Below are 21389 nucleotides of genomic sequence, written 5' to 3' on the forward strand. Positions count from 1 at the left end.
AGTCAGATCAAAACATTCTGTTCTTGAAATTAAGGTCTAAGATCACAAGAATATTCCAAACAATCTCCTACATAGAGAAGTCTGTCATCCATCCTTCAAATAATGCCAAATAGCTAGAAACGATTCTCTTCTGTTTTTAAGTTAGCATTTCAATTTTACATTAATAAAATATATCTGTACCTCCATCTTGGCATTTGTCCACCGAGGTATTTCCACAACCATATTAAACAAATTCTGTAGTTAAAAAAGAAGAAGAAGAAGAAGATTACCATTTCTTATTCACTCTTTCTTTTTTTCACTTGGCATTGAGAGACTGTGTGCTAAATGAAAATCAGTACTGCCTTTAATAAGAGAATAGTGTAAGTTTCCATCCCACACATACAATGTTTCGTTCCTGGCTTCTACAGGCACCCAGTCCCTTCTTGCAGTTAGCAAGGCTGCCTGGCTCACGGAGGCGTCACACATCTAATGACCACTGCATACCATGACAGGTCACCCGACACTTGGAAGCACTTTTCAGGGCATCGACAATACTGGAAATCAGGAGATGTGGTCTGCTTCAGTGGTCTGTTTTGAGACAAGAGTCTTACTATGTAACTCTGGCTAGCCTAGAACTTGCTATCCAGACCAGGTTGCCTTAAACTGACAGGGATCTGCTTGCCTCTGCCACCTGAGTACTAGGGTTAAAAGCATGCAACGCCAAACTGGGTGTCTTAGTCAGGGTTTCTATTCCTGCACAAACATCATGACCAAGAAGCAAGTTGGGGAGGAAAGGGTTTATTCAGCTTACACTTCCATGCTGCTGTTCATCACCAAAGGAAGTCAGGACTGGAACTCAAGCAGGTCAGAAAGCAGGAGCTGATGCAGAGGCCATGGAGGGATGTTCTTTACTGGCTTGCCTCTCCTGGCTTGCTCAGCCTACTCTCTTATAGAACCCAAGACTACCAGCCCAGGGATGGTCCCAACCACAAGGGGCCTTTCCCCCTTGATCACTAATTGAGAAAATGCCTTACAGTTGGATCTCATGGAGGCATTTCCTCAACTGAAGCTCCTTTCTCTGTGATAACTCCAGCTGTGTCAAGTTGACACAAAAATAGCCAGTACAATTGACCCCTTGTCAACTTGACACACAAACACATCACTAGTAAGCCTCAACCCTTACATTCTTATTCATCCCCAAGATCTAAATAACTTTAAAAGTCCCAGTCTTTACATATTCTTAAAATTTCAATCTCTTTAAAATATCCATCTCTTTAAAATCCAAAGTCTTTTTACAATTAAAAGTCTCTTAACTGTGGGCTCCACTAAAACAGTTTCTTCCTTCAAGAAGGAAAATATCAGGGCACAGTCACAATCAAAGCAAAAATCAATCTCCAACCGTCCAATGTCTGGGATCCAACTCACGATCTTCTGGGCTCCTCCAAGGGCTTGGGGCACTTCTCCAGCCATGCCCTTTGTAGCACACACGTCGTCCTATGGGCTCCAGATGCCTGTACTCCACTGCTGCTGCTGCTCTTGGTGGTCATATCATGGTACTGGCATCTCCAAAACACTGCATGACCCCTTCAGTCCTGGGCCTTCAATTACAACTGAGGCTGCACCTTCACCAATGGCCTTCCATGGCCTCTCACAGTGCCGAGCCTCAGCTGCTCTGCAGGACCCCTTCATGCCTTCAAAACCAGTACCACCTGGGTGACCCTTACACATTACCAAGTCCCGCTGCAGAAGGAGTACAACCTTGCCTATCTCTGGAACACAGCCTCTTTGTGCTTTTAGAAAACACTTCCCAGAAGATGTCACCTCAACGATGCTGGTCTCTTCTTAATCACCGCTAATTTCTTAGCTCCAGCTAACCAGCATCAATAGTCCCAGTAATGCAAAGTTTTTGCTTTAGTAGTTCTGGTATCTTGTTAATCACAGCTGATTCTTCAGCCCCAGCTAACCAGAACTACAAAATCTTCACAATCAAAACAGCAATGGCCCTGAAAAGAGTCTTTAATTTTCCCTCTGAAATTTCACAAACCAGACCTCCATCTTCTGCACTGTTCTCAACATTATCTTCCAAGCTCCTACACAACATCTGACAGAGCTCTTAACAATGAATGGATCTTCAAGCCTAAAGTTCCAAAGTCCTTCCACAGTCCTCCCCAAAACATGGTCAGGTTGTCACAGGAATACCCCACTCTGCTGGTACCATTTTGTCTTAGTCAGGATTTCTATTCCTGCACAAACATCATGACCAAGAAGCAAGTTGGGGAGGAAAGGGTTTATTCAGCTTACACTTCCATGCTGCTGTTCATCACCAAAGGAAGTCAGGACTGGAACTCAAGCAGGTCAGAAAGCAGGAGCTGATGCAGAGGCCATGGAGGGATGTTCTTTACTGGCTTGCCTCTCCTGGCTTGCTCAGCCTACTCTCTTATAGAACCCAAGACTACCAGCCCAGGGATGGTCCCAACCACAAGGGGCCTTTCCCCCTTGATCACTAATTGAGAAAATGCCTTACAGTTGGATCTCATGGAGGCATTTCCTCAACTGAAGCTCCTTTCTCTGTGATAACTCCAGCTGTGTCAAGTTGACACAAAAATAGCCAGTACACTGGGCAAGAAATGAGTTTTGATATTTATTTTCCAGCTAACCTAGAATGACAGACCACTTCTGCTCATGGCAATGTGATTAAAATATCATTATGTAATTTAAAGGAACACACACAGAAAATCCAGGAGTCAAAACACTGGAAATGATGAAAAGAACATTTGTATCCATGCTATAACGATAATCCAAAATTAGAGTTATTGCTATAGGCTATTAGAAAGTCTACGAGGACTTAGACATGCCTTTGTAACTCAAAGTTAGTGGGTTCAGATTCCTTAACACTCCAAAATGACCATGGCTTCCTTCTCTCACGTCCCTACTTTATAGAATGCTTAACTGAAGGAGACTAGGTCAGTGGCGGGTAAGTACAATTCCCACAGCTTGCTTCACAAAGAGTAAGTCGTAACATTTAAATGCAGCTCGCAAAAGGGTAAGGATGCTGTGTTTAATGCAACATTGAATCAGTCACGGGAAAGCAACAGTTTAAAGCAGTGTTACCCAGAGCAAGGCCCAGCCCCCTGCCAGTCTGTGACTGTTAACTGAGCATTTAGAAGCATTCGCAGCTAACTGAGGGTAATGTGTATAGCTACTGAATCTAACAAAAAAAAAAAAAATTAGAGCTCTGTAGACATGTCTGTCCATCTACAACACACTCCCATGCCAAAGGGTTGGGGACACTGAGAAGGGGGAGCAGAAAGACAGCAAGCAGCAGAGGCCCGGGACATCTGATGGGAGACTGTGTCACCTAGTAATGTCAGAAGCTAAGGCATGAAGTCTCACCAACATGACTGCCCAAACATGAGGTGAACAAAAGTGAACCAGGGGTAGGGTGGGGTGGGGTGGGGGACGACATAAGGCCTCAACCCTACACAATGACCTCAGGCAACTGAGGAAAGCAGGGAGCAGGAGAGGTGGCCCTCCCACAGGGAGGAGCACATTAATTAGTTGTCCAGTGCCAAACGAACGTCAGCCCTGGAACTTGAAAATGTCACATACGTACAAGTAACAGCATGTGGACTGAGCAGGTTATATTACCAATACATACATACATACATACATACATACATACATGTGTGTGTATTGCGTGTATGTGTGTGTGTGTGTGTGTGGATGTACAAGCACACAGTATCAGTTATTGAAAGAAGAGGATACACACTTTATGAGAGTGGGAGGGGTATATAGGAGTTTGCGGAGAGGAAAGGGAAGAGAGAAATGTAACTAATCTTAAAAATTAACAAAATATTGGAGCTTAAATTATATGTTTCATCATTCATTCTGATGTGTTTTAAAAACGTATTCAGCTACAACAAATACACACAAGCCAACCTAGTCTTTTATCACAGATTAGGAAAGCAAAAATGTAGTAGCTCTCTACCCTGCACACATAAAAATCACTGGGTGAGCTTTAACAAACAAGTAGGCAAAACCAAAACCACATTGCTTAGGGCCTGCTTCCTACCTTTCCAGTTCAACCAGGACAAAGCCAGGAGACTGCTAATTTTTTAAAAGCTCTCTGAGGAATCTTAATATAAGGTCCGAACTGGCTTAAAGCATGGGTTACCCACATTCTGGGACTTCCTTATAGAAACAGATGCTAGTAATTAAAGACTGCCATTTAGTAGCGCTTTTTTTTTTTAATTAAAATTTTCTAGATAAGACAATGATTGGCAAGGTAAGAGCGTGAGCCCCAGAGGAGATAACTGTAGCTCAGGCTGACAGCTCACACCTACAGCAGCGACCTCATACACAGCCCTCTGTCCCGCTTCATCCTCTGTGGTCTTCCATGAGGGACCTCGTACCTGGTTCAATGTGTCTGAGAAGCTCTTAAAAAGAAAAACCTAAGTAGATGGCAGATGTTTGCACAACTCACTCATCCCTGAAAGCCTGGCTGTAAGAGAACAAATGTAGACAGATGAATACAAAGAGGTGACAGAGGGGACCAGGCTGGCTAATGGCTATACAATCTTAGTTGGGTCAAAAGAGCAACAGATTAGGAACAAGTCTGAAATGTGAGCTTGCAAGCCACACTCTTGGTCACCATTTACACCTGATGGCCGCGGCTCATGCTACCCGCCTCTCTTCTTTCCAGCTGCAGAGCGCTCTAGCTGTAACTCATCAAAGCCAGGGTCTGTCTTGTTTACCGAAGATTGGCATTCGTCATAAGTCCACAATGTCAGGGGAACCTAACCCCTCCTTTAGTCCTTTTCTTTTTCTTTTTCCCCTGGGGAACAGGTGGCAGATAGTAGAAAGAAATGGAAAAGAATGGGGGTAAAAAACAAAAACAAAGACTGAGAGATTTCCCTTCTTTCTTCTCTGATGAACTTTCAGATAAATACCAATCAGTCACCAACATATAATCTGCATTACAACAATTACATTTTAATTTGACACTCTGAGCTTGGAATATATTTTCCCCCACTGAAAAGACTATTTCAGACTAACATGCCCCGTCTCGTGGAACCTCAAAGCTTCGAGTAGACTGTGTGTCACCTCCCATCTAGAGCATGGTTCTTTCTCACGCCAGAACTGCACTTGCTAAAACACAGACTAACCAGCCCCCATGGAACAGAGACTCTCATCAGCAGAGATGAAAAAGGGCCCAGACCCTACACCTTCAACAAGCGCTGCAGGCTTATCAGTGTGGGTGCTTCACAAGTGGTCTGACGACCGCTTTAGGAGAACAGAATATGGGCAGGCAAATGGTGTAGGAATTTGACAGCCTCTGTAGGCTGGGGGCAGGAACTTCAGCTGCGGAGGTAAGGAGCCGGAAGAAGGGCGAGGAGGCAAAAGTTAGCAGGGAAACACCCAGAGCACCCAGAGCAAGAGATGGGTAAAGGGCCAATCAAATGTGTTGGTCCTAGGTAGGAACTGAAGAGGCACATGATTAAAAGACACATTTGGAATTAATGTATTTTAGCATGTAGCTGCTGTATCTGTTTTTCTACTTCCAAAAGACTGCTGTGTCTTAATTCTAGAAGAGACTCTTTCTAGCTCAATGTGAAAAAGAAATAAACTGAGGCAGGAAAGAACTGCTTATATATATGTGAGAAAAGGATAAAATAATGAACCTTATGCTATGAATATAAACACTATAAAAAAGGTTAAATGGTGAGACTGTCCCCAGATACCTTAAAAAGACATGGGGAGGAAACCATCAGACCACACAAAAGTCTTGCAGGGGGAAAATTAGGAGCAGTTTAAGAATGCAAACATATCAAGATCATGAACAGACTGTAGAGAGTGACAGAGTGGGCTGGAGGAATGACTCTGTGGTCAAGAGTGCAGGCTGCCCTGCCAGGGGACCCCAAGCTGGCTTCCCTTGCCCCAGGCCACGTGGTTTTACAGCCATCTGAGTGGGATCTGGCGCCCTCTTCTGGCCTCCATGAGTACTGACCTGCATGCATGTGCACGTGTACACATAAACAGCAGAGTCACAAAATGAATTTTTAAATGACCCAAGCAATAAAAACCTTAAAATATACCTTATATTCATCATTTCGTGCCTTTTTCCTGGGAATGTCATGTTCCTGTAAGAGCAAAGATGATAATTATGATTGGAAGACTTCATAAAGGAATGTAGGACGCACAACATGGGAACAAAAACATGCCCACTGCATACGTGTGTTATACTAGCCATTGTCTAGAAACCAGACTCAACAGAGAACCTACCAGTAACGCCTGGGCAGCTTCTCCCTCAGCACCCCCAGCCTCAAATGAACAGACGGCCAAAGTGTTTGAAAGTCAATGATCAGAAAATCTAAAGCTCTTTCACGTAACTTCCCACGTCTGTCTGGCGCAGGCAAAGGCTCAGCTGAGTGTTTAAGGAGAGCCCAGCAGGTTCCAGTGACTGCGTCACAAACAGTCATTTCATTATTGAAATGAAACTCCCGGGAGCCTGACTAACAAGCTGTGAAAGTGCTTGTACCTCCCGCCTGTGAATTCTACCAAGGTGTGATTACAGCGCTGCCACTAAGTACTTTTAAATTAAGCCGGAGTGCATGGTGGGGCGGGAAGAGAGACTACGCCGTTCACAAATGTTCATTGGGTCTATGTAAAACTTACACACCAAAGTGACTACTAAGAAAGGACCAAAATAAACAGGAAATGATTACCCCAAGTCATGCTGCCCTGAAACACTATCTTTGTTCTGAAAACTCTACATCCCCAAATACAAGGAGCAAAAATTGTAATCATGACTGGGTCAGAAATAGGGAAGGCTGCTTATATAAACACTGTGTGTGTGGACCTCCTCATCGTTAGAAGGGATTGGCCTTTGGTCTTATGATTTGTCCTGTCCTTTCCTCAGAGTCCATAGGCAGGATGCACACAGATGTGTGCCTACCTGTGTCCCACACCCACCTCTACCCACATCTGTGACCCAGGGCAAGGGTTGGAACCTTACCAACGAGTAAGTTGGTAATAGCAGCTGCCCTCAGAGCTGCGCTGTCACGTGGCCAGCGCTGGGCACTGGCCTAGCTCTCCTAAAACCTCAGGCCCTCTCAGCTCTCCCTTTAGCAGTGGCTTTGACACGCCCACCTCACCACCATCCTTCCAACTGTCAAGTGACTTTTAAAGAGAGAAAGAAGCTAACGAAGCGCCAGGTCTTTCCAGCCTTCTATTTCTGCTTCAGAGTGGTAAGGGGAGGGAACTCTGTGATCAGAAAGGCCGGTTCCAAACTTGGCTCTGACACTTGTCAGCTGTAGACTGCTACACAAACCAACGAAATGCCCACTACCTTATGACCCTTGGACATTGTGACGGCAACTTAAGTGCGTTAAAGAAAATAACACGTTCACATGGTGGCCAGTACACAGAAGTCACCCACAAATGCTAACTATATTATGATTCAAAATAAGCAGATTAATCTCCCATATTACTACCCTTGAAACTTCAATTCTCACTGCAGTCTAAACTTCATAGTCTGTAAATGCCTCCCTTTCTTCTGGCCTCATACAAATTTTAATTTAGAACGGAGGCTTACTGCCCCGTTCTAGCTCCTCGGTTTCCTCCCCTGCCTGCCCAGCACATCTTCACTTTAAGGCGTTCCTACACAAGCATCGTTTGGGCAATAGAGAAGCATTTTGATCCTATCGTGTGCAGGAAGTTCTTCATGCCCCAACCAAGTAGAAACAATACCTCTTTACAGTCCGCCTTCAGAGGAATGTCGTGGAACGGGGAGATGTAGTGACCAGCTACATGCTCTGCAAAGAAAAGAGCCACAGAGTTACCGCCGCGCACACGCTGCTCTTGATCGAAAGAAGGTCCTGGGCTGCTTTTTGAACTTGTATGCTTTTTGCAAAGCTAACTTCACACCTTAAAAGTTTAATTTGGCTTTCGAGACTTGTTGCAGCCTGAGAGAAATATATGCCAACTAACCCAGACTCAGTCACTGAGACCATTTCATTCAATGTCGTGGCTGGCTTCAAATACCCACTGCACAAAACATCTAAGGTAGACTAATGAATGCTCCAAGGAGAAAAACTCTGACTTTGAACAGAGACTCATTACTAAGTGAATTAGTCTAAGCTGACACCCATTCTCATAAGAGAGCTAACAGTGTAAGCCTCGACTTCCACCTACAAGAAAGATAGGTCCAGGTGGAGGTGGAAAGAGGCCCATAAAAGGCCAAAGTAAATGATTAATAAAATTATTACAAAAGAATTGACTACACAACAGATAAGCAAGGCCTGAGTTCAGCTCAATAAAAGCAGGAGTGTGTAACTTAACACACCTCTCGCATGCCACCTCACTATAATTGTACGCTCCCTCCCCAGGCCATGAACACTCAAGAGGATTAAATTCTGAGGGAAAGTGTTCTAGTTGGCTCTTGTGTCTGTCTGCTTTGTTATTCTGTATTGAATTCCCTGCACAGGAAAAGTGGCTAGCACCTAACCGGCATTTAGTAGTTATGAAATAAATGACTCATTACGATTTTGTTTCCCCCTTCCCTACTCTGGCAACAAGGTAACTCCTGTATGACATGTGACAGGCATGGGTAAAGCTGAGTGTAAAAACTAAATTCAAGTTTTTCCTCCCAGCCCTGGCTCCCACAACGAGGACCCTGAGACTAATTATTATTCACAAACGCCTATGCCGTGAGCTCTGGCTGGTTCTCTGACTTGCTCTTAACTTACGATCTCTGTTACTCTAACCTGAGTTCAGCTATGTGGCTGCTTTCTTCTCCTCATCTTCTTACATCTGTCTCCTCAGAGCTCCTGGGACAAATCTCCCCTTGATTCTATCCTGAGGTCAGCGACCTGCTGGTTTATAGCTGTCTCGGGATGAATCTCCCCGGCCTCTATTCCCCAGAATTCCCTCTATCCCTGATGCATGTCTTACCTCCTACTTCCACCTCAGCTTTTTTACTGACAGGCGATGATGCTTACAAGAAGAGATCCTCTCCACAGCCGAGGAAGAGCACACGGGAATGAGAATACTCAAGTGTTTGGCTTTTTATTATTTTTATGATACTGGGTGTCTTTTACATGTGTGTACAACTTGAATGTCTGCTGCCTGCAGAACTCAGAAGAGGGCATCGAATTCCCCAAACTGGAGTTATGAGCTACTGTGAAGTAAACTTGGGTCCTCTGAGAGAGCAACAAGTGCTTCTAACCAATGACCTATTTCTCTGCTCCCCATTAATAGTTAAATATTCAAATTCCCAGGTTTCTGATTTCTTATTTTTTCCTCCTATATCCTAGGCCCCCTTACAGTAATTCATTTGGTCATTATTCAGAGAACACATATGCTTTTCCAAATACCGTTCTAGGTGTTAGGAATACAGATTCTCACTTCCTGTTCGTATGCACGCTATATTCTAGTGGGAGACGGCAGTGATGGATGTGTATAAACTACAGCATAAAGGGCAAGCAAGTACCGCAAGATAAAAAACGTAAACAGACCAAGGCACGGAAAGAGAATAACAGTGAGTCTGGACGGCCAGGAGGTGTGGCCCACACGAGCAGCGTCTAACAGCAGCCCGGAGGAAGCAATATGGAGAGAATGCAACACAGACACCGAGAAACACCAGCGAGGACAGCCAGGCAGGAACAGCAATCAAAGTCTGAAAACTGGTTGGTGTTGAAATCGGTGCAGTGTCTAGCATCTGACTGTAAGGAACCTGGGCTCCTGACATAGTCCTTGGCATATTTTTGGAATAAAATAGAAGGAACTCTGAGTTTCCACGGAGCTTGTGTGTTTTAAAGGGGATGCTGTGTCCTCGGTAGAGCAAAGGGAGAGAATCTGGAGGCTGTTGCAATTGATCAGCTGAAGATGATGGTGACGCAGAGGAGGAGACAAGGATGGCAGCACTAAGAGAAAAATGTCATCTGGCTACGTTTCAAAAGTTGAGCTGGGGATGGAAGATGGCTCAGCAGTTAGAAGTGCTGGGTTGCTCTTCCAGAGGCCCTGAGTTCAATTCCCAGCAACCATATGATGGCTCACAACCATCTGCAATGGGACCTGTCACCCTCTTCTGTCATGCAGGCGTACATGCAAATAAAGCACTCATATACAAATCAATCAATCAATCAATCAATCTTTAAAAAAAACACTATAAAGTTGAGCTGGCTATGTCCCAAAAGGATATGATGCCAATGACCCAGATGTGGGAGAAAGGTAAGAGAAGGGGCAAGTAGGCTATAGGGTAAGGAGAGTAGACGTTAGTTGAAGACACATCACTGAAGTTACACCAGGCTCCACAGAACACTAGTGAGCACAGCTGGTAAAATGGATTCCATGACCACCAAATGGATGACCCCACAACACTAAGGCACATAGTGGGACCTCCAACACTAAGGCACATAGTGGGACCTCCCACATTCATTAGACTCTGGTTGCTGATGGCTGTGTACCAGGATGCATCAAATGAGCAGTTGTGACAGATGCACAGTTCACAAGACCTAAAATATTTCCCATGTGGTTCCTTACAGAAAGCTTGGCCAACACCAGAGTAGAGAGGCATTGCAGAGACATGGGTTACAAACTGAATCCTGAGGCATTTCAAAGGTTAGAGCTCAGAAATGAGAGAACGAAAGCTCACACAAAGGCCAGGATGAAGGGAAAGTCGGCAGAGGAACCGACACAACTGTAGAGCGCTGCATCTTACTGACAGTATGAATCACACGATTTCCATTTCACATCCAATTCTATAGGATTCTAACATCAAATGAACATATCTTTAAATGCTTACGTAGTAGCTATTATGTTCCAATGTATCGATTCAAGTCCCATGATAGGGGCCAATATACAGAAACTTATTCACCCGGAGTTTTACTAAGTTCAAACATGTAACCACCCACTACTCAAGTGATGTAATCAAGAAAACATGTTGTACTTTCAGCCTCTATTTACAAAAAAAAAAAAAAATGTTATTGTATGATTCAGTCCTAGAATAAATAAAAGTAACTGAATTACATAGAACACTGGTTCATAGAGTGAATCACCTTCTACCCCACAGCAACAAGAGTCTAAACTATGAAAAGCACGGCTTTCCCCTTGTCTGCTGAGGAGAATGTAAACTCCACAATAAATAAACTATCATCAATGACAGAAGTCACTGAGGCATCAGAGGGACAGGGCAGGCACTGCTGCCCTTTTGCTCCTGTGCTAGCACGTTATCAGTATCCATTATCATTATCAGCCTCGTTATCATCCACAGTTAATGAGAGGCCGGAAGGCTGCGTCTGCGAAAATCCCGAACACTGCAAGTTTCCAAATATTCAGTCTTACGCTCGCTCCCGTTACTCTCACCCTCCATGTATAAGAATGTGTCACCACCGCCATGACTCTGTAGTATAATTTCAAACCAGGTATGGAGATACTTCCCACAGTATTCTTTCTGTTTAGTATTGCTTTGACTACTCAGGGTCTTTTGTGTCTCCCCATAAACTTTTGGATTGTTCATGTCTGCTGAAGAATGGCCTTGGAGTATTGATTGGTAAGATGGTTATTTCCACATTCTCTTTTCTGCTAATCCGTGAGCATTGGATGTCTTTCCATCCTCTAGGGGCTCAATGTCTTTCTTTAGTGTCCTAAAATCTTCATTGCAGAGGTCTTCCGTTTCCTTCATTAGGCTTATTTCCAGGTGTGTGTGTATATCTGTGAGTGTACTATGAATATAGTAGTTACAGGTAAAATGAAAGCAGTGAGGTGGAAGACTGGGGTAGAGGGGTTTGAGGAGGGAAGGGTGTGGGAGGATGGGTAATGTGTCCTTAGGGAGGACTACCCTAAAACACACGTGAAAAACCCATAGGTAAACCCACGATCCTTGACTTATTGAAGATATATAATTGGAGGATGATTGAATACATGGAATATGGAAGAAAATGGGAAAAAGATAGGGGTTAAGGATTAAGTGGGGATGGAAGAAAAGAGATGCAGGAGAAGAAAAGAGGTCATAAATACATTAACCAAAACTATGGATGTGGAAAAGCTCTATGGAAAACCACTAGTTAGTGAGCTCACTTAAAAATCTAATTTAAGCCGGGCGTGGTGGCGCACGCCTTTAATCCCAGCACTCGGGAGGCAGAGGCAGGCGGATTTCTGAGTTCGAGGCCAGCCTGGTCTACAAAGTGAGTGCCAGGACAGCCAGGGCTACACAGAGAAACCCTGTCTCGAAAAACCAAAAAAAAAAAAAAAAAAAAAAAAAAAAAAAATCTAATTTAAAAAGGAGTTTGAATGAAGTACCCTACCTGAGTGGACAATGACACTTCCAGAAGACAGCTATAAATAAAAATCTCAGGGCAAGGCGTGGGATACCCTGCTATTGAGCTTTTTGGTCACGGATGCCCCAGAGGTGTTCAACCACATAGGCTATTGTCAGGGCCCTTGTTTACCTACTGGAGCAATATCATAAGACCCATTGCTGAAGACACCACACGCTTCGGCTGCAGGACACAGCCTAATTAAACCTAACAGAGAAACCTCCTCCCCGCTGGCTAGCTTTCATGCTGTGAGAATGTGCTCTGCAGGCCGCTGGGGCAGAAAACACATTCCTGCTCCTCACGAACACTGAACACTGACGTGCCAGGTAAGACGTGCCTGCTGGTGCCACAGGGGCACAGCTTTGATAGGGCAATCAGCTGCTCTCATATGCCCTCGTGCCTGGTCCCACATCCATAGCTACCTCTAGCTAGACTTAATGAAACATTTTATATATATATATATATATATATATATATATATATATATAGAGAGAGAGAGAGAGAGAGAGAGAGAGAGAGAGATCTGGGAGGGATTTGGGAGAGTCGGAAAAGGGAAGTAGGGTTAGATGTGAGATTTTATTATGTATAAGATTCTCAAAAATAAAGAGAAAATTAAAATGTCTAAGTTCTTAAAGTCAAAAGAGGAAAGAAATACAACCATTAGGTATGTACTGCACCTGAGACACTGAGCACTTTCATGCACACCTCACTGCACGCACTCCAGGGCAGTTCTCTGATTACTGCTATCCCCATGTTAGAGAGAACCTGAGCTAAAAGATGTCATCGGAGGTCAGAGACATCATGCATCATGCCACAGTTAGTTCAGCCAGGTAACTTGTCTGAGGTTAGAAAGCCTGAACTGAAACCCAAAGGCCTTGCTTGCTGGCCTGCACCTGTCACCACAGCACAGAAGAAGCTTCGAGAAGCTTCAGGAACCACCCTATAGGGTACTTCCCTGGCTGAACGCCATGAAAACTCCAGAGCTATGGGGACGGTGGCGCTCAGTCTTCCTAAGTCTGTGACACTTTGATACAGTTCCTCATGTGGTCGTGACCCCCAACCATAAAACTATTTCCAGTGTTACTTCAGAACTGTAACTTTGCTACTGTTATGAATAATAATGTAAATATCTGATATGCGGCCCCAATGAAAGGGCCACTAGAGTCACAACCCACAGGTTGAGAAACACTGCACGAGGCTGTTACCAATGTTCTAAGAAGTGAGTCACATGGCTCAAATGTTTGGGACATGCTGCCTGACGTCCGAATTCTTCAGAACTTTAATGTGTACATTATTATTCTCCAAGAAGGCAGTAAAATGAAATGTTTTGGTTAAGCCACAAAACCCTAAGTTTGAAGGCAAAACTAACGCGTCAAATGGACGCAAGTGTTCAAGAAAGCACAGTTTGGGTTACCGGGTCCAAGCTTCTCGCTCCACGATTTATAAAATGACGTCAAGAAACGTAAAGGGCGGAGACAAGGGTTCAGCAAGTCACTAAGCAAGACCACGGGGCAGAGAGGCGTGGCAGTCCCCGAAGCCCTTTCCCGAAGCGCTTTCCTGGTATCACCCAGTTTCATGTCTCTACCTTTCTACATATTCCAATTTTTAAAAAACATTTTATCAACCAATTATTCTTATTAATTGTGGAGGAAAAAAAATTGAAGCTCAAAAATGCTCTGTCTGCGACTGTATCAATATCTCAGAGACTTGGGATATGTGTGAAATACGGGCAATGTTTCCATTGCTGAACGATGATTTTCATCCCTAACTCTGGCTTCTCTTCTGTTGAAACAGAATACCCTTGAATTGCTCATAGGCACCAGCACCAAATGCATCCAGGTTGGGTTCTTTTTTTATATATAATTTTATTTATTTATTTTTGATATTACAGTGAGTTACTGTAACGAGTAAACGAAACTAGGAGTTAGCATTTGCATCTCCTGTCCCCCTTCAACCTCTCCTTCAGTGACTGTGACTGTCTGGATTAAAAGTTCCTCATCTCCTCTTCCCCAGCTCACCCTCAAGTAGTAGATTGACTGCCTTTTCAGTCACCCCTTTCAGCAGTCCCGGTCCACTGGTGCCCTCTGGTGGTAGGTACAGGAATTGTCTAACTCCACTTTCCAGTAAGAATTAAGCCATTTGAACCCTTTCCCCAGAAAGCGCCCAATTTTATTCGGATTTTTGCCATTTGCTGCAGTAAAACATTTTATCTGTTTTTCCCTTCTGTTCTGCCCTACTCACTCTATTAAATAAAAAATAATTTTTACTTATGACATCCTAATTTCACAATAATCTTATGTATATTTGATGCTAAAAACAACCCCCCCCCCCAAAAAAAAACCAAAAAAACAAATTACAGGGTAGCCTCAGAGATGCTGTCACAGATCTTGTCCAACAGTCCAACACAGAGTACTTGAATTTCTACTATGAATGCATTCAATGCCTTGAAGGAATACTAGTGCTGCTAGGACCTTGAGAGGATTGGGACAAGGTGCGCTGCCTCCTCCTAAGACAGAACTGCCCCCAGCAGCACACAGCAGGAGAACCAGGATTAACACCCAGGCCTCCCCACCCCAAATGCAGTGCTTGACCAACTGTGCAGTAGATTGTAGGCCCTCAAACAATTTTTCTCTGCCTTTTTACAGTCTTCACTATCAGATATCTTTTTTTATTTTTGAGGGCAGGGCACGGGGCTGTATTTCATCCCCTGCTTGCTCAGCACACTTTTTGTAGACTGCGCCCTGACCTAGGTAGGTTGTATCTCACTATAGCAGTAGTTTCAGGCTAAGCTGTACCCTGAGAAACTCCATTCTACAAGCAGAATTTGACTCCCTTTTAAGTCCAAAAGCGGGGAGGCAAGAGGACTCTGCACCTTGGTGGACAACTAAACGACCAGCTTAATAACCTGCATTTGCTCTCCAGGACCCACATGTGTTACTGGCATGTGCATGCATGCATACACACACGTGTGTAGCTGGCACGTGCATGCATGGACACACACATGTGTAGCTGGCATGTGCATGCATGGACACACATGTGTAGCTGGCATGGGCATGCAGGCATACACACATGTGTAGTTGGCATGTGCATGCATGGACACACATGTATAGCTGGCATGTGCATGCATGCACACACAAACACACACAAGTGCTACAACATCCTCCCATGGATGCCATAAAGAAAAGCCTGTTTGCAGAAGGTGTGGGGAGCCCCACACTGGGAACCATAGACACTGTATTTCTGCTTTGGGGTTTCTAGTTCCATTAACAAAAGAATCTAGAAACAGACTTGAAAGGAAGTGTGATGACAATCGTATTAGAAATTGAAGAAGAATCATCAGAGGTCGCAAGCTGTGAATTGGGGCAGCTCCCTGGGAGAAGACTGGGAAGAGGAAGAGAGAAAGCCATAGCTGGTGAGCAGCCACGAGGTGAGAGGGGGAGGGATAGCTTCAGAAAGTCTGGAAAAAAGAAAGAACTCCGTTTTCCAAGTAACTCAGAAAAGTGGGTAGGCTCAGCAGTGCTCTGTAAGCTTCGATGCTGAGTGAGGGTGTCTGGGAAGGATAAGTACAATAGTCTTATTACACATAAAGGGCATAATTATTCCTCCCATCTCCTTAGCATAGCACTAGGCGCATCAGCCTCCCTGACAGCCAGTCTCAGCGAGGTGACTGACAGGCCCAGATGGATTAACTCTTATGGGAGTTGACATAATGTTCTAATCTTTGGAGAACACCAGAGCAGGTCTTATCTCCACCCAGGGCCAAAGGTTCATTCTTTTGGATAGGAGAAAATTGCTTTTCCTTATTGAGCCTCTACAGAGCTGTATATCCATCCTCAATGGTCTTGAAGAATGACATCCCCCCTCCCCCAACAGTCTCTAATCTCTTAGAAGATGGGCAGAGAATAGGAAATAGAAATAACTCATTGTTTTGTTTTGTTTTTAACCATGAAAATCTAGAGATCCAGAATGGATTAATGCCCGGACCGGACTTTCAATCACACCTTCCTTCATAGGTGGCTTCCAGAACAGAAGTCAGAAGAGACAAGGATCCAGGGCTCCCTTCCAGCATTCCTGACCAGGAGACAGACAGCTCCCACTGTCCCTGGGGCTTCAGGTGCAGCCTACTAGAATTCTAGCCCACACCCTCTCAACCCTTCACATGGACAACCTGACTTAACCATGAAGCTCAGCTCAACTCTGACCCCATGGCTCTCGGCCTGGTTCAAACCTCTGGCTTATCTGATTTCCCAGCACCTTGAACAAACACCTGCAGTGATTCTCTCTGCATCTGCAACAGCCAGTTTCTGCCCTTTTGTACAGGCACTGGGAAGCCCTAGAACAGCTACAGCCTCTTTAACTCTTCTGCAGCCATTCTGTAACCTACACAGAGAGATGTATTTACCACAGGGTGTGTATGCGTGACCTTGGAGTTAGCAGTTAACTAAGATTGGAATCAAGAGCCTGGTTTGAGCTGGGGAGATAACTAAATTGGCAAAACCCTTGGCTGTGCAAGCAAGCAGTAGGATGTGAGTTTGCTCCCCAGAACCCAGGTAACAAAACCAAGCAGGATGGTACATGCTTATTGTCCCAGTCCTGGGGAGGCAGAGACCAACAGATCTCGGCGGCCCCTGGCCATCTAGCCTCACCTACCTCCAGATCAGTGGCACGCTCTGTCTCAAAAAATACAATAAACAGCACCCAAGGATCAAGACGTCGTACTGCTGGCATGCACCTGTGCACAAAGAACCTGTGTTTGCCTGCGCCAGTAGTCAGGGGTAAAGTGGGGCTCCACAAACCCCATGCTGCTTCTCGATTTACTGTTATTCCATTAATTCTGACACCGTAGAAAGACGTTTCTGATAGGAGACATTCATGACATATTACTGCACTTATTGAAAACCCAGGACACGTCCACCATATTATACACACAGGCTTTTCTGCTTGGGCTTTCTGCCATTATATAACAGCATCTCTTCTGGAAAACACTCCCAGCGGCTGTTACATTGTAACTTTGGGAATAAAACCCATTCAGAAATGAGCACACTTATTAAGGGCTTCCCTTCCTTCTGTTGTTTTATTTTTATGGTTGTTCTTGTTTGGAGACTGTTGTCTACCCAGGATCCGGTTGTGTACACACCCGCTTTTAAATTTTAAAAGACCTAAATCCATCTTGCCTCAACAAGAAACAAGACAGAGTCTCTTGTAGAGGAGAAAACAGAAACTAATTGTGAAGAAACTATTTATTATAAGATTTATTACAATGACAAGAGTTTGCCATTGGAAGTGTCCCATGTTTTCAATCCAGGAGACAGAGGGAGGTATACTACTTTGAGTTCCAAGCTGCCCAGGGCTGCCCAGTGAGGCCCTGTCTCAAAAAAAAAAAAAAAAAAAAAAAAGAGTTTAAGCTAGGTTTGCTCCCTTATCGCAAAATAATCCTCAACCTTCGGCTCCAGAAAAGTAACTGTAAAAAGCAAAGTACAGTTATTAATGATTTCAAGTTATACTCTAAGTCCGGTGACTTCTTTGAACATACATAGCAGTTTCTGCAGCCCTATTTTATAGGGAAAAAAAAATTCTAATGCTTAGCAAGTTAAGACACTCATCCAGGATGGGGGTCTCAGAACAAGATTTAGCTTCACCTCTTCAGGGCGGAACCTCCTAAGAGGTGTGCACAAGACTTGACGTTGCAACAGCTCCGCTACCTGGTATTAAGTAAATGAGGCCTGAAAGCAACCCATCTACGTGGCTATTTTCACGCTATTGTTAACGAGACCTACAGAGTGAAAAGAAAAAAGAAAGTAGCCAGGAGCTTTTCTGTCTTTGGCCCCAGCCCAGGGCAGCACAGACGCCTCTAGGCAAGAAGTGGCACCACATTCTCGCCAGAACGCCAGCCAATCTCCTGCTTGTGGATGGCATTCAGGGTGCAAACTTTTAGGTTAAAAACTCAGTTGACTGTTGCTGTTTTTAAGTTAACCTTACCAAACAAAAGGTTTCGTGATGGCGTTGTGCACACAAGCCTATCCCAGCGCCTGGCTCACATTCTCCTCCCACTTTCCTCCCTGCCTGTACGCCTGCGCTGACAGCAAGGTCGTGGTCGCAGGCAAACTCGCTTTCGGAGTGAAGCCCCCGGTCCCCAAAGTTCTGCGTCCGTGCCGAGGCGGATGGGCTTAGCAGCGCCCAGGAGGGCGGCGCGGGCGAGCGGCGGGCGGGCGAGCGGCGGGCCACGGCGCGGAGGTCAGCGGGAGGAGCGCGGAGCCGCGGGCCGGCTGCGGTCGCTGCAGAGGGCGGTTGGCCCCGCGCCGCCCTGCGCGCCGAGACCGGTCCCCTCCGCAGCGGGCTTGGGCGCGGGCTGCGGACCCGGCCGGGCAGGGCAAGGCAGGGCAGGGCACGGCGCCGCGGCTCCTCCGCGGGCCGGCGCGGAGCTGGGCGAGCGACTTACTGAAGAACAGGCGGTAGTCCTGCGAGCGGGGATGGCCCAGCTCCTCCGTGCGGTACAGGGACATGACGCGGCGCGGAGGGCGGGCGGCGGCCCCCACGCGCCACCCTCGGCCGACGCTCAGCAGCGGCAGCAGCGCGCGCATGGCGGACCGTCTCTGAGGCCTGCAGGGTCGGTGCTGGGCCCGGCGTGGCCGCTCGACGGCGCCCCCTGCCGCCCGGAGCCCGCACTGCCTCCCCGCGGTCGGTCTCAAGTGGCATCAAGTCCCACCCTCTTCTGGATTCCTGGGGCCACCTACCTCCACTTTCCTCCAGGAGCCCTCAGAGGTCTAAGACCATCAAGTCAAGGAGACAAGGACCTTAGAAGCCCCAGGAATTCACCACCACGCACCCACTCACACACTGTCAGTGTCTGCGATCAGACTTTGATTACATTAATGTAGCACTTGGTTGCATGCATAGCTCCAGAAATTTCTAAAGGACCATCCAAACCGGAAGGCGGGAGTGTGTACACACACACACACACACACACACACACACACACGACTATAATGTATAATGATGAGCGTCCTTGTAAAGACACCTGACACAGATTTACCCTAAATCTGTAATTCCCTCAAACGCCACTTCCACCATAAGGCCCTTTAATATTTAACCCAAGTACAGGTAATTTCTAACTTCTCTGCAATTGCATACATCACAAGTATTTCTGTCTGGTCCGGTGGCCACAACTAGTTACAACAGCAGTCTTTACTCTGCAGTCTGGTCCAGTAGCAACGGGAGCTGTGGTTCTAAGGAAGGAACCAGCCATTTCCCTTTTCTGTACACCAGTTGATTGGGAAGACCTCACTGGAATGGTCTTCCGGACCTCTACCAGTTTCTGCTCCAACTGTGAGCAAGGCTCACATTCTCACCTCCTGGGTTCTTTCTGCATCTAAATTGTGACAGTTAAAACCAAAACTGGTTTTACCCAGGTTCCTGAAAGGACCTCTTAGAGGTGCCACTAGCCACTTAGACATTGCTCAGCCTAGTCTCTAAAAAATGCTGACATTAGTGGTTTTGTAACACGTCAGCATGATTAGACTGAGTTGCAAGCTAAGTTGTCCTACAAAAAAATGGAAACATTTCCTTCCTGCGTTTATTTCATTGATTTATACAATTGTGCCTATGTGTAAAAAAGAAAGCTTAAAATTTCACCTAAACTTCAAATATTGGATATTTGAGAAAGAAATTCCTGCTGAAACAAGGTTCTGGGCTGTCTAACAGTCTGGATTCTTAAAACTAGCATCAGATTCCGGGTATGTGATTTGGGAACACATTACTTTATGGCATTAAAAAGAAATGGCTTGATTTTGAACATATAAAATCTCGTCTTTCGTTTTCTATAATGTACTGAAATGTCTGTGGATCAAAACCGAATATACAATACATGTTATGAGAACAAAGTTGGCTTACTGGTTAATTTTAAAATACAAATTTCTGAAGATGTGTATTCAACAATACTTGCCCATTTCAAATGTAGACATTTGGAACCTAACTCGCTGAATTTCCTCTGTGGACATCTGTCACTATCATGTAGCAAGTGTGGGGGTTTGAATAGGTAAGGCCCCATAGACTTAAGAGAGAAAACTGGCTGAACTTGGAGGGTTGGGGTGACTGGTATGTAGCCGATATTAGCCATCATTCTGATTTTGTATCTGAGAGTAGCGAGGTGTCCAGGAGCCAGTCCAATGTGGAGCCCAGGAGACAACTAGAGCATGGAACTTGCAGGACTCGCAATATATTGAATAGCTTTTAGTCTATAGAAATTTAGTTTATAGTCACTTCACAATAAACAAAATACCAGGTTGCTAACATGAGAGACAACCTTTGAGCTTTTCAGATTTTTAATTAAATGGCTTTCCTTTTCCTGAAATATGTGTGAAGCAGATGCTGTTGATTTTCCAACTAAACAGGAGTGAAAGCAGTCCATGTAAATGGTCAACTCTAGGTTGGAGACCTGAGTGGGCAGGGGTTCCCACCACCCCAGACGAGGCCCAGATGATTCCAGTATAAGCTGCAGATGCCAGATACAGAGCTGCAGAATTTGGTGTTCGCCTCCTCGGTTTAGGTCTTGCTATGGTCTCATCATTCTTAACTATGCCCTTATTGCGCTCTGTTGGATTTTGTGTCATTGTACATTAGAAATATGTAACTTTTTCTGCTGGGTCTCATCATAAGAGATTGATTGAGCCCCAGTAGAAACTTTATGCTTATACTTTTGAATACTCCTGGAACATTTATACTTTGGGTACTTCATGAAATGTAATAAATACATTTTGTGTTATAAAATTAACATGAGATTTTTTTTCTTCCTGGGATAGGGGTGGAATATCATGATTTCAAAGTGACACTTGTCTGGTATGTTGACAGAATGGACTGATGAGTGTCAATCTGCACTACTGACTAGGTTTTAGAGCAGCAAAGAGACACACATCCAATCATAACTGTGAGGTTGTTTCCAGAGATGCTCAACTAGAGAAGAGAGGAGGAGGAGGAAGAGGAGGAGACGAGAGGAGGAGAAGGAAGAGAAGGAGAAGGAAGAAGAGGAGAAGGAAGAAAGAGAAAAAAAAGGAGGAGGAAGAGGAGGAGAAGGAAGAGAAGGAGAAGGAAGAGGAG

General features: G+C 45.0%; 1 protein-coding gene across 4 annotated transcripts in view; it reads right to left on the minus strand.

The window, feature by feature from the left end:
* Ppa2 (inorganic pyrophosphatase 2) overlaps positions 1 to 18996 on the minus strand; it is an 83994-nt gene extending 64998 nt beyond the window's left edge. Inside the window, exons 1-4 of one of the 4 annotated variants that reach the window (XM_085835509.1) lie at positions 18736 to 18990; positions 7729 to 7793; positions 6075 to 6119; positions 181 to 234 (exon numbers count right to left, since the gene is read on the minus strand). In XM_085835509.1, the coding sequence (XP_085691635.1) occupies positions 181 to 234; positions 6075 to 6119; positions 7729 to 7793; positions 18736 to 18877 (306 nt within the window). In that variant the 5' untranslated portion in view covers positions 18878 to 18990. Of the gene's footprint in view, positions 1 to 180; positions 235 to 6074; positions 6120 to 7728; positions 7794 to 18735 lie in introns of all 4 variants that reach the window. The other 3 variants (XM_021158332.3, XM_021158331.3, XM_085835510.1) reach the window with 3 other exon arrangements.
* Between the last annotated feature and the right edge of the window lie 2393 nt (positions 18997 to 21389).

This window comes from Mus caroli, unplaced genomic scaffold, assembly GCF_978045245.1.
Source record: "Mus caroli unplaced genomic scaffold, Mus_caroli_1 scaffold_3, whole genome shotgun sequence".
Lineage (NCBI taxonomy): Eukaryota > Metazoa > Chordata > Mammalia > Rodentia > Muridae > Mus > Mus caroli.